The sequence below is a fragment of the Panthera pardus genome, unplaced genomic scaffold (assembly GCF_024362965.1).
Source record: "Panthera pardus isolate Hobbes unplaced genomic scaffold, ASM2436296v1 HiC_scaffold_16, whole genome shotgun sequence".
Classification (NCBI taxonomy): Eukaryota; Metazoa; Chordata; class Mammalia; order Carnivora; family Felidae; genus Panthera; species Panthera pardus.
This window is the reverse complement of record NW_026526721.1, coordinates 45,746,226-45,760,432: the sequence shown is the minus strand read 5'-3', so window position 1 is coordinate 45,760,432 and position 14,207 is coordinate 45,746,226. Positions and strand designations below refer to the sequence as shown.

General features: G+C 36.2%; 2 protein-coding genes across 2 annotated transcripts; both read right to left on the bottom strand.

Moving 5' to 3' along the window:
- Positions 1-200: 200 nt before the first annotated feature.
- Positions 201-1,124, bottom strand: LOC109266250 (olfactory receptor 5AC1-like). The gene has a single exon (XM_019448096.2). The coding sequence runs from the start codon at positions 1,122-1,124 to the stop codon at positions 201-203; it is 924 nt and encodes a 307-aa protein (XP_019303641.2).
- Positions 1,125-8,845: 7,721 nt separating this feature from the next.
- On the bottom strand, positions 8,846-9,793 carry LOC109266213 (olfactory receptor 5AC1-like). Its single transcript, XM_019448076.2, has one exon. It carries the CDS (start codon positions 9,791-9,793, stop codon positions 8,846-8,848), a length of 948 nt encoding a protein of 315 aa, XP_019303621.2.
- Positions 9,794-14,207: the final 4,414 nt, after the last annotated feature.

Below are 14,207 nucleotides of genomic sequence, written 5' to 3'. Positions count from 1 at the left end.
ATTATATAGGTAATGTCCCCAACTGGACCCATATCCAAGAAAGCATAATCGGAAGCTGGGATGCTTCACACAGAGCTTATGGAGTCCCCTGACCATTAGCCTTCTGGTGAAATGGCAGAGTCGTGACTTATCTATAGGACTTGGGGCTTTTATCAGCAGAAGGTAAAACAGAAACATTTTGAAAATTGTCTGGCCACTATTTATTTCTTCATTATTCTTCTCAAGGCACCTATAACCTCTTTGTTCCTCAAGCTGTAAATAAAAGGATTTAGCAGAGGAATTATTATTGTGTAAAATAAAGAATAAATTTTATCATGATCTTCAGTGTAGCCAGACCCAGGACGCACATACATGAAGAAGAGAGTGCCATAGAACAAGGAAACAGAGAGCAGGTGGGCGCTGCACGTGGAGAAGGCTCTGCTCCTGCCCTTTTCAGACTTCTTTTTCAGGATGGCAAAGAGGACACGGGTATAAGACACCATGACGGTCGTAAAAGTGAAGACTTGTACGAAGGCCGAAAAGACTAAAACCAGAAGTGTATTAACTGTAGGATCAGTGCAAGAAATTTTGAAAAGTTGTATAATTTCACAGTAGAAACAATGTATTTCATTGGACCTGCAGAAAGTTAATCTAAATAACAAACCCACATGAATTGCTGAATGTAGAAAACCAATAAAATATGAAACTCCAATGAACTGAGTACAGAGGTTATTGGACATCATGACTGGATAAAGCAAAGGGTTGCAAATGGCTACATAGCGGTCATAGGCCATCACTACCAGGAGGAAGCACTCTGTGGTGGCACTGGAACCAAAAATGTACAACTGAGCCAGACAGTCAGAAAGAGATATCGCATGATTCTTGGATAAAAAATTTACAAGCATCCTGGGAGTTACAGAGGATGAAGTACAGGCATCTGCAAAGGCCAAACTGCCGAGGAATAAGTACATGGGGTTGTGAAGGTGGGTGTCCTTCCAGATGAGAGCAACCAGACCAAGGTTGCCCACCATGGTGGTGAGATAGATGACCAAGAACACCAGGAACAGGGGGACCTGCAGCCCTGGAAGATCTGTAAGTCCCATGAGAACAAACTCCATCACCTGTGTCTTATTTTCTTCTGCCATAGAAGAAAATGACCTGGCCAGTCAATAAAATAAAAGAATTAAGTGTGGAAACAGTCACAAAAGAATCATAAAAAGCAGTGTAGTTTTTGTGTAACTAATATATTTGTAAGAGATCCTCTCATTTAATTAGTAATTTTGTTTATTTTTACCTTTGTCTACTTTTATATACATGCAGAAATTTCCATAATAAAAATGATAATTGATTATTCGCCTAAAGTAACAAGTAAACTTAATGAAAATCCTTTTCAATCTAACAGAGGTTTTAAGAACTATATATGGATAATAGAAATGAAGTTTATAGCACTGGGTTTTCTGGAATAAGAGTAGAGGTAGAAATGAGGGAAGCACAAGAGAGAGAAAGAGAGAAATCAAAGTAAAAGTTCTGGGGTGGCTGGGTAGCTCATTCAGGTGGTGAAACTCGTAATTTCAGCTCAGATTATGATCTCACGGTTGGTGGGTTTGAGCCCCACCTCAGGCTCTGAGCTGACAGTGCGGAGCCTGCTTGGGACTTTCTCTCTCTGCACCACTCTGTCTCTCTCTCTCTTTGTCAAAATAAATAAACAAACAAACAAAAAGAGTTCTGTGAGAACAGCAACATACATACTATGATCTCTTTCACATGAAGTTATGTAATTGATTTATTTTTGCATATATCTATATACACCAATGTACATACATAAAAAGATGAGTGAAAGAATAGTCTCCAGCATGTTAATGGAGAAAGGAAACTAGAATGATGATATCCTATTGTTTTCTTTTTCAAGGAGATGTTTTGGCACTGAAAATTACATTGTAAAATTAAGATCTAATCATCTCTAAATTTTTGTACAGAAATAGACTTCATGGAAATTAGCATTTTCTTTTGGAAATTGTCAGTGGGAGCCAACCACTGGCCATTGAGAGTAGATATGATTTTTTTTATATATTCCAAAGTTATCTGTAATTGTATAAGATAGGGATTCAAATAGAACAACAGAGTTTTTTAGACTTTTTTTGCAATTTTAGTAATTTTTTTATTAAATTTATTTCTGCATACTTATTGTTTAGTCACTGTTGTGAATATAACATTTGCTGTCTGCATGAAGTAATGACATTGATTTTTTTCATGATTGGTAGTCTCTGAAAGAACTCTAAAAAAGAGTTTTCCAGTGAATATAGATCCCTTTAGATTACCATAAAAAGAAAAATAAATACATTCAGGTATACAGATTATATTATTTTCCTGTATGAAAAAAACATTTTAATAATTCTATAGTCATATTTCTCAATACTGATGGAACATAAAATTTTTTTACCATGAGAATATATTAGAAAAACTGAGTTTGTCTAATGTAGAACTAGGACTAAAGAGCCTTTAGATTGTGAGATATTATTCTATCTTCACTAAAAACATGAGTTTAAGAATTTTTACTTTTGAATATATACTCACAAGGAACCCTAATATGTACAACACAGGGAAAAATATTAATTGAAAATTAAGAACTTAAGAGATTTTTGCCCTGCATAACCTGGACCAACTTTCTTTATAACCTCAAATAACCAAATGTTTTAGTTATTCCTAGTTTTAGTTCCTACAGTGTGTAATTTGGCCAAGAATTAGTAATCTCTGTGAATTTTGTCTCAAGAGGTATGTGATAAGTAATACAAGGAGACTTTTGAGGTTATTACCAGTGATTTCATGAGACTTTTGAGGTTACTACTCATGATTTCATGAAATTAAAGAATTTTTATTATACTCAGACACAAAACTTAAGCCAGAATTTCTCATTCTGAAAAAATTACAAATAAGTTAGATTTGAGCTTATAGCTTATGTCTCAATTAAGAAAACTTCACAAGATGAAATGAACCCTGAATTTTTGTCACTATTATTGAGTTTCTCTATTTTTTATTTCTCTATTAATCAAAGTTTATTATTTAAAAACTTCTCCCCAAATGTGTTATCTACAGAGTAAAAATTCTAACTGAAAAATACATGTCCAGACAGACATTTGCTTCTGTCTAGATTGTCATTGCTTATTTAAAAAGGCAAAAAGCCTGTCTAGGATTTTTATTTCTTACTTAGGTGTTTGTTATTATACAGACATATTACAACATTATATTAAGGAAGTTTATGAAAATCTCTGCACTCTCACCTACTTCCTGTAAGTCATGGGAAATTGGAAATGTCCTGGTTTTCTTGAAGTAACACAAAAGGTACAGAAATGAAGCAGTATTATTTATGCATTGATTTTCCTTGGAAACTCCAAACTGGAGGGAGATAGCATTTCTTCCTTCTATCTGCAAATCTGTTCTTTAAAAAAATCTGAAATTCCCTTAATGCTTCCAAAGGATTCCCAGTAGAATGAAGTCAAAGTTGTTCTAGTGGGCCTTGTGAACTAATCATCAAATTATCTATACACAACTAGTTACAACAATTAAAGCACACATTGTGTCTTAAGGGTTCACTGTAGGGGTATATTTATAAAACGTCACTGAATGGAGTTTGAATAAGCTTGTTTTCCTTCCTCTTATGTCTTTTAATGATCCTGCTATCCAACTCCCTACTTGTCCACTTGGAAATCCCAAAGGTATATTAGAATTAACATGTCCAGATCTAAAATTAAGATCTTTCTCTATTCCACTCCCAAACCTGGTATTCTTCCAATGTTCCCTGCCTCAGGGAATAGGGTCACCAAATAAGTATTTGTGCACACCGTAAACATATTCCTGAAACTAGCCTCTCCCTCAATTCCATGTTTTTGATGATGGCCTCTAGATTTTATGTACTAGAGATGTCTTAAAACCAACAATTTCTATTTGTACAGTTAATCCTAAAATCCATGATGCATTCATCTCTTGCCTGGGCTTATTAAGTGACCTCATAACTACACTATCTGCATCTGCTAACACTGGCTTCCAGTCCATTTTCCACACTGACACCAGACTGATTTTTATAATGTGTACACCATTTCACTATCATCCATTACACACACACTCTCCCCACTTGACATGTATAAATAACTCATTCTACGTTGACTAACAACTAAAATTGTTAACCCTAAATATCCATGTCCCTACACTGAGGGAGTAGACCCAATAACTAACTGTATACAATTGAAGAGGTGTTTGTTTGTTTTTTGCATTGTGTGTGTGCGTATATATATATATATATATATATATATATAAAATTTATAGTAACACTAATTACACTTACAAATAATAGCCAATATTTTAGTGGATCGACATAATAGAAGTTTAGTTCTCCTTTATGATAAGTATGAAGCACATGGTCTTAATTAAATAACTATTCCATTCCATTTGATGATTCAGAGTCCCATACTCTTTCCAACTTGTCACTCAAGCGTCTTCCACACATGACTTCTTTCAGGGTTTGTGTTTTCATTTGGATAAAGCTAGAAGGGGAAAGCACAGGAGATTCCAAATGTGAGGTGCTTATGAGCCAGAAATGTAAGTGATACACACCACTTGCAAACCTAAACTCAATCACATTACTACAGTCAACTGAAGACAGAGGCTGTGTGTCTAGGATGAAAAGAAAATGGATTTGGTGATCACCTAACAGTTTCTTCCACTGATTCTACTACAGTTTCTGATTATCATTTGCCTGTTTTACCCTTCTTCCCACATAGACAATACTTTCAGCATTTTCCCAAGGGAGTCAAACCCAATTCCCGTATAACCTATATTCTAAGAAAAAGCTAGGATCTCCAGTTGATAATCTGGTCTCTCTATCAAATCTAGCTATAGCTGTTCTTTGTCTAGGAACCAAGAATTTTTAAAATATATTATTTTGCCACGTGTTATAATTATACACTGCCAATATACAATTTTTGTAGGATTTACCTGCCATTTTATGGAGTACATGAGCTTTGGAAATGTATCCAGAGTATTTATCAACATGATAGTGTCAATATAAATGAACCAGCTTGCTGTTCTACAAAATGTCCCCCAAATAAATTTTCCTTCTGTCTTCCCAACCCATTACATTCTCTTCTTAGTAAACTTTACTCCACTCAAAAGACTCTTTTTGAGGGATCTACCCACTTGCAAGAAGACCTCTGTCCTTAATCTGATTTTCTGTGTTACAGACTGTGTTACAGACTGTCAAAGTTTGGCTAAGTAAACCTAGATATTGGATGAAAGTCTTTCCTCCTGTTAGGAAGCTGTCCCCGCCCCTGTATTTAACCTGTCTCTATTCCAGGGATCTCAGCTACATGGTCAGCAAGGCTACCCTTGTGTATGTCTAAATATAGGGTGGGTCAGAAATATCTGGAGATTAAGCAGTTGTCTCTGATAAGGTGTCAGAAAGTGTAGAATTTCACCCCAACCCCTATTTCTCTTGAGTGTTCTCTCCCACATGTTCACTCCCACTCCCAAGTTGTAGCCCCATCTATGCCTCACCTGTCTGGCTTGAGTGGAAACAGTTGCTGGATGAGCTGATTGTTGGACGATTAGTATGCCTTCACTTGCTAATTTCGTCAGATTTCTCACATTGGCCTTGGCTTCTGCCTGACAAGCTTCAGGCTCTCTTTTAGACTTGGCTAGAGACTCTGGTCATGTCCTCCCACATCTGGTCTTCACAAATATGTCCCAGGCTACCTCTGTGAACTGAGTTATCACTGTTGGAATTGGGCTGTTCTCATGAAAAAAGTGACACTCAAACATTCAGAGTCCAAGAAGGGGACTTAATTGCTTGGCTGTTAACTTGCTATCTCCCATTCTTTTTATCATGAGGTCATGTCCTCAGCCTGGAGATGACTGAGGTCTGTAATTCTAGTCAATGATTTGTTGAACAATCCATGGAATAGGTATAGAATATCCACCACTACATGGCAGAAAAGAAATTAATTTACATCTTTTTCATCTTTGTCTCTGAGATGGCCTATAAAAATATGGGGGGGGGGAGGTAGCATGTGACATGTTGGGAGTGGAAGGAAAGTCCCTAGGACCTTCTGTCCTACTAATATCCTCACACTCTTATAGACTGTTCATTTGTTCAGCTTTTGCAGCCGAAGTCAAGGCCTGTGGGAACTTGTGATCTGGTCTCTCTTGAATGGAACAGGGCTTGACTATCCTGAAAGGCTTTCTGCCTCTCCTAACTCTCTTAGGGTGTCTATTATACCCTCTATCTACATGCCCTAGTCCATTCTTTAACATTACTTTTCAGGAGTGCGTCTCCCAGCCAGGTTCAGATTTGCAGGAATTTCCAGGTACTGGCCATGCAATGCAGTGAGGGGAAGCAGCCTCTAAGCTAAACATCAAGGCTCTCCTGCCTTCACACACTTCAGGATGAAGTTCATTTTGATGTAGCCAAATAAGGAAGGAGAAGAGCAAGAAAATTTTTTTCCAGTGCCCTAACTGGCAATCTAGGAAGAAGTTCCTCTCTTCTAAGGCTGTCTGTGTGGTAGGCAAAATAATGGCCATCAAAGATATGAACCTGTAAATATGTTAGGTTGCATGAAAGGAGTTATTAATCTTGCAGGTAGAGTTACATTTGCCCATAAGCTGACCTTAAAATAGGGAGATTATTCTGCATTATCTGGAGAGGTCCAATGCAATCACAAAGGTCATTAAAGTGGAAGAGGGAGGCAGAAGAGCCAGAGTCTAAAGACTAAACTGTGACTACAGAAGACAGGCACCGAGAGATGCAACACTACTGGCTTTGAAGGTGCAGGAAGGGGCCCATGAGTTAAAGGATGTAGGCAGCTTCTAGAACTGGAAAAGGGGAGGAAGTAAAGTCTCACCCAAAGCTTCCAAAAAGGAATTCACCCTGCCAACACCTTGATTTTCATTCAATGAGATTCATGTCAGACTTCTGCGTTACAGAGCTAATGTAATAAATCTGTATTGTTTTAAGCCACTGTTCATGGTTATTTGTTAAAACAGCAATAGAAAACACACTACTTCATACTATCAATTTGCCCCCTGCCTTCCAAATCCCAGTCCTCTCCAGAGGGAGACATTAAAACCTGCAAGACTGATTCTTCTTTCACTATTGCCATCTTCTGTCTTTCCCCTAACCTCCCAGGTCCACAAGAGGTGAGCTTGTCCCCTTTAATGACATGTCTTCTTTGTAACAAAGTAGCAAGTTTAAGACCCTCTAGTCATAGAAAAAAACAAAAAAATAAGAAAAACAAGAAGAGGTGAATTCACCAAACCTGGAATATCTCTGGTGAAAAGGAAGTAAATAAATTTAGAAAGTCTCCTCTTAAAGAATCTCTAAAAAGTCAAGTACTAGCTTTTTCCAACTTTAAACACCATGAAAACAAACACAATAAAATGGGATATTTAAATTGCATAGCTTAACATTTGCAAAAAAAATTATCCCCATGGACCATGGAACTCGCTATGGCTGTTTCACCAGGGGGCCTGTGAAGATAGCAGTCCTGCTATGTATCAACCCGTGCTGACAAAACCACAGAAGAATGTACCAATCTGCTGCTGGGTTACACCCCACCTTAGTGACAACTCTGTTAGAAAAAATAAAGATGAGAGAGAACATCTATACATTGACAGATAACCATGATACACAGCCAATACTTAAAAAGAAAAAAAGTTTCGCCACTGGCCTTGACTGTGGAGAGGTGGAGACAGAAACTTAACAGATGCTTGGCACCCATAGAGAGAAATGTGGTTCCAATGAGCCCATAGAGCAGAAGACAGAGCTTAGGTGCAGTGAGAGGAGTAGGTCTGAGGAAACAGAGCCCCAAACCCCAAACACACGGTAGTGAAGCCAGTGGGCCCCACCTCGGATTTTGTTGTTCAATGACTCAACAAATTGTTTCTATCCTCAAATCGAAATAATAGACCAGGTGTTAGAGGGATGTGTCATGTATATGGGGCTATCTTTTCTTGCTTTTCACTAGGGTATTCGCGAGGCCATACGTAATAAAGTCAGGAGACCAAAGAGGCTGCAGGGCCAGATGGAAAACACAGGTAACATTTGTAAGGAAAAGATCAAGCACACTTGCTACCTCAGGTAGTTGTCAATTACAGGAGAAAAAAGTATTCAACTGGTATATCTGTTCTGGAAACAAGGTTCTCAGTGAGATTACTCAATAAATTAAAAAGAAATTTTTAAAGAACTCAGAGTTATTCACTATATTGCAGGAAAAGATATTATTTTAAGTAATTAATTGCTTGATTTTCATATCTTTCATTGAATTCCATGCAAATGCAAGTTAATATTCAACATTGTAAACGTCCCAGATATATTACATTAAATGCCTCAAGAAGAATTAGTGTCATATTTAGTCTAACAGTATTACGTTGGTGCACATAGCATTTGCATAGTTATAAACATCTATCAAAGATATTTATATCTATAAAATCTTGAAAATTACTTAGTCAAGAATTATCTAGGAGGGCTTGAGCAGTATTTAAAGAGGATTTACATATGCTAAATCTTCCTGTAAAAGAATATAAGTTCAAAAAGTTTTAAAATGTGTGTATCTGGAAGCACAAAAGCTCATTCAAATTACAAAGACATAGTAATTTGGAGATTTCTGTTTTATTTTTATCTTTGAGGATGGATTAAAAACAACAACACAAAGTAAACGGAGCCTGTCTTTACCATGCTCATTAATTATTTTGATGATCACAACAACTTATGATGAAGAAAAGTCTACTCTAAATTTTTTATTCATTCATTTAATGATTAAAGTCCCCACTACATGCAAAACCCAGGGACACATTTTGCTTTATTTAAACAGAATGAGATTTAAGGAATAATGAAAGCTTTCCCCAAATATTTCTTTATCACTTTTCTCAGTGCACCTAAAACTTCCTTGTTTCTTAGGCTATAAATAAAGGGGTTTAGCAGGGGGATTATAACCGTGTAGAACAATGAATACATTTTATCCTGATATCGATCTGGCCCAGACCCAGGACGCACATACATGAAGAAGAGAGTGCCATAGAACAAAGAGACAGAGAGCAGGTGGGCGCTGCACGTGGAGAAGGCTTTGCTCCTGCCCTTCTCAGACTTTTTCAGGATGGCAAAGAGGACACGGGTATAAGACACCATGATGGTCGTAAAAGTAAAAGCTTGTATACAAGCAGCAAAAATAAAAATCACCAACGCATTAAGAGACGGGTCAGTGCAAGAAATTGTATATAGTGACAAAATTTCACAGTAGAAATGAGGTATTATATTGGACCTGCAGAAGGTTAATCTAAACAATAATCCCACATGAATGACGGGATGCAGAAAACCAATCACATATGACACACTTATCAACCAGGTACAGAGTCGGTTGGACATCACCACTGGATAACGCAAGGGGTTGCATATGGCTGCGTAGCGGTCATAGGCCATCACTACCAAGAGGAAACACTCTGTGGTGGCACTGGAACCAAAAAAATAATACTGGGCCATGCACTCAAAGAGGGATATCATTTGACTTTTGTCTAAGATGCTGACAAACATCCTGGGAGTCACAGAGGATGAGGAACAAGCATCTGCAAAGGCCAAACTGCCAAGGAATAAGTACATGGGAGTGTGAAGATGAGGGTCCTTCCAGATGAGGAAAATCAGTCCGAGGTTCCCCACCATGGTGGTGAGATAGATGACCAAGAACGCCAGGAACAGGGGAACCTGCATCCCTGGACGATCTGTCAGTCCTGTGAGAACAAACTGCGTCACCTGCGTCTTGTTTGCCTCCATCATATCCACTCAGGCTGTTTCCTGCAATAACAGAATAAATAAAGGAAAAAATGAACAAAGATCGTGAAAACTGGTATTATATGACAAAGTCATATTCCTCTATTTCAGATGGCCCTTACTCAACAAATAGTAAAGCTTAGAGCTTCTCTTGTTTAAAACATACTAATGATAATAAATATAATTTCAAGAAGTAAAGGCTTGATAAAAAGGCTTTTAAAATATGTATAGTATTACTTGAAGGATGATAGAGACACTCGTTCAGGTTCAGATGTAGTTTCACCTTTTCTCAGGAACTCCTTCGTGTCTTTTTTATTGAATGAAAACTGGACTCTATCTTTGGTATTGGTGATATATATCATTTTTTCCAAGATATTACTGTATAGACTAATAAGACAGTAAGTTACAATCCCATTTCAGCTGTTCTATGTCCATTACTATTATGTTATTTGATTGTATATTCATCAAAATCTCCTCAAATTCCTAACAGATCCTTTTGATTATACATTCTTCCAACCCACTCCAAATTTCTAATGGAATCTTTAATTTTCCCAATAAATTGTCCGATGTGAACATATGCGTTCAGTCAATAAATATGTATTTAGTGCCTTCTACATTACAGCACTATCATTCTTAGCTCAGTCACACATAGATCTTCTAATTCTGGTGCTGCACTCAAGATGCTAAAATAATCACTCTTTCAAGACTAGAGAAGAAACAAAAACACTAGCCAGCTTATTTGCACATTTGGAACAGATCCAAGAGCTCCCATTCAACATGCCAATGTAGACAATTATGTGGTTAACCAAGAATGTTTTTAATATTTCAGAGGCTCATAATTATAAAATGATTGGAAGGCTTTTTCTTTTCCTGTACTTTTGGGGATTACAAACGGGACTATCAGTCAGGGTGGAATGAAACATTACAAATGGTCCCAAAGTAGGAAAAATAACCAGTGTTTTTGAAAAGGTGGATTCAATTTAAATAGTAAAAATTATAAATTTTGTTTAAAAGGCAAATCAAATGAGAAAAGATGAACCACAGTAATAGGTAATGACTAACATAAAGACAGCAGTCAAGGCAGATAAGAGCTCCAAAATAAAATGTATCCACGAGTTCCATAAGCCTGGAAAGAAAGTGAGAAGGCTGAATCCTGTGGAGACCCCAAAGAAAAAGCTTCAGTCCTCACCATCACAGTGCATTTCATGAATGATAAATTATGCACAAGTCTGAACATAAAATATGTTTTATGTATTCAGCACCCTCTCTTAGCATCTAAAAGATCGACCCTTTAATAAACAGCTAATGAAGTATACAACCATTCAAGACAATATTTACCAATCTTGGATTTGCAGTCCCCAGGGTTTTATGACAAGACCACCCAAGTGGTTGTCATTCCAACACATATGTATACTTCTGTAATGTAGACATCAATTCTGTATAGACGTAGCTGAAGATTCCCTCCCTAAGTGTGTGCTAGGCTGAAACATCTCAAAGCTTTCACTCTGTAATTCAAAAGGAAGAATAACAATATTTGTGAAAAATTCAGCTCTAATGAAAATAATCTTTGAACCGTAAAAATATATAGAAGAATTGGGGTGTTTTCTATAAAAAGACACCTGGAGTTTTTCCACTTTAAAAGAGAGGCTATTTTGAGGAAAGCAGTTCTTCATTTTCACTGGAAATAGGAAAAGAGAAAATTTGGGATTTATTTTAGACATGGAGAAACACCAACAGAGAGGCTGGTCACATTGACAGTAATCGTCGAGTAAGCGCACTGCTGTCAAACCACTGCAAGTACAAGATTATCCTTATTTTATACCCCTCCAAGAACACAACAGTGAGGTGTGGTTCTCAGCAGATGTGGTGAACTCTTTTCTGCATATTTCTAGAAAACTAATATCTCAACAAGAACCACACTGAAGGGGAAGGCATAACCTCCCTTTAAAGGTCTTTAAAAAACTTGAAAAGCCCCTTAACTATAATTTCTAACTTTTAACTGATTCTGTGAAGTTCCCATAATAATATAAAGGTCAGAATGAATTTTACTTTCAAAGACACAAATTATAAAACAGATTGATTCTATAATTCATTATCCTGGCAAAATAAATGTTAACAGAAATGTAACAAAATTTTAAAAGCTTGAGTCTCAATTCTACTTCTAAATTACTAAGTGATAAGCCTAAGCCACTGTATGACCTTCGTTTTAAGATTCTCTTTTGTACAGCATTGGAATTTCTGAGGTGTATTTCTGCCCACAGCCTATGAGACTATAATTCATCTTAGCTACTTAGTAGGTGGCATAGCATAGTGGTGAAGCACACAGACTATATTATAGCATGGGTTCAAATCTTCATTCTGTAGATACATAGCCTTGTATCCACAAGGGGTTGAAGGAGATGAACAACATTTTTATTTAGCTATTCAGTCAGGATTCTTTTCTGTTCCATTTGATAGATAAATCATCTCAAAAAAATTTGAAGATATTTTGACAGCTCATGAGAAACGCTTGTTACTAAAATGATATGTTCTATCACTTTTCATGGAAAGAATAATGACAATAAAATAAAGCACTGTATTCTCACCCACTTCTTATAAGAAGATGCAGAGATGTCATAAGATATAAATTTTCATGAAGAACTCTTAAGATACAAGAACAAAAATGTCAAACACAACTGTTTGTCTCATGTTATTTTTCTTTGAAAAATGCAGTTTGGAAGAAAAGATATTTATTTCTTCCCATCTTCAAACCTGTTTGTGAAGAGAATGTGGAAACTCCCTCAATGCCACCAAAAGATTCCCTGTGGAATGAACTCAATCTATTGGGAATTATAGACTAATCAACAAATCACTTTTAACATGCTTATTTGTATTATTTTTATAGCTTGTTTCTTCTGAAAATGAAAGCAAGTTAATTGCAGAAAAAAAATTGAAAACATAGAAAAGCACAAAGAAACAAAATTGTTGTAATCTCAGTAACAACTGATAAATACAGTTAACTTTTTGGTGTATATTTCTCCTATTATTTACCCATGCATGTAGTTAATGTTTATGTATACTTATAAATACATAATTTATAGATGCATAATTTTTATGAACATTTTAAAACAAAATAATGGCTCTGCTATACATAAGTTTTCATAAGCTATTTTTAACTTAATGTATACCATATATAGTCTTCTATATCATTACAGTTGACTCTTGAACAACGTGAGAGTTAGGGGCACCAATCAGCTGTGTGGGTGAAAATCTGTGTATAACTTGACTCCTCAAAAATGTAACTGCTGTAATAGCCTGCTGTTGACTATAAGCCTTACCAATAAAATAAATTCTTAATCAACACATATTTTGTATATTAAATGTATTATGTACTATATTCTCACAACAAAGTAAGCTAGAGAAAAGAAAATATTATTGATAAAATTATAAGAGAAAATACATTTACAGTACTGTACTGTATCAGTATCGTAAGTTTACATCCTCTGAAAGATGAATTCTCAGTACCTACATCAATATTGTCTTAGGATACAAAACACTGTAGACGTTATATGTGTTACTAACACTAGATATCAAAAATGAAAAGCTGTGAAAAAGAAATTCATATTTATTTACAGGAATACAGTTCATGCACTGTTACAAAGAAGCAGCAATATGATTGCTTTATGATAGTCTACTATAATTAATATGATTCCCTGATGGTGGCCCAGACCATACATTAAATGAATTAATTGTTATAAGTTCTTTATGGCATACCGTATTACAGCTATATTCATAATACAGTATTGGAAACATTGTTACATTTAAAAAAAAACACCTGTGATAATAGGAACTTCTTATCAACAGTTTTTACCAATAACGAAAGAGAGAGAGGCATACTGTATGATGATGTAATTCTTTGAAAGCAAAGTTATAAAACTAACACCTTATTAATTTTGTATTACATATCACTCACTTTACACCTGTGTAAGGTTAGGCTATTTGCTCCCATACAAGACTTGCACTTGTATTCATCTACAGGATGAATACATAGGCGATGTTGCTGATGATGAAGTTGATACAAAAATATCTCATACAGTTCGTGCTGTGTGGTTACTAAATTTCTCACATGAAGACACACACATAAAATAGGTTTTGTTTTAACTGTATGGCATGATGATTATTTGCTTCATGAAGTAGACATAAATCATCATATAGGTATTCATCCTTGTCTTCACACTGAGGAGACTCAGGAGGAGAAAGAAAAGGAGGAGTTGGTCTTGGCCCAAAGGTAGCAGAGGCAGAAGAGGTGAAGGAGGTGGAAAAGGTTGTGGGAGAAGCAGGCCCACTCAGTGTAACTTTACCAAAATACATTGTCATTTCTCTCTGACTTTTTTGCTTTTTCATTCCTCTCAAAATGTTTCTAACCCAGTACCAATCCTTC

What these genes read in the sequence shown, in the direction of transcription:
- LOC109266213 (XM_019448076.2), bottom strand. Translation starts at nt 9,793, where the DNA reads ATGATGGAGGCAAACAAGACGCAGGTGACGCAGTTTGTTCTCACAGGA.
- LOC109266250 (XM_019448096.2), bottom strand. Translation starts at nt 1,124, where the DNA reads ATGGCAGAAGAAAATAAGACACAGGTGATGGAGTTTGTTCTCATGGGA.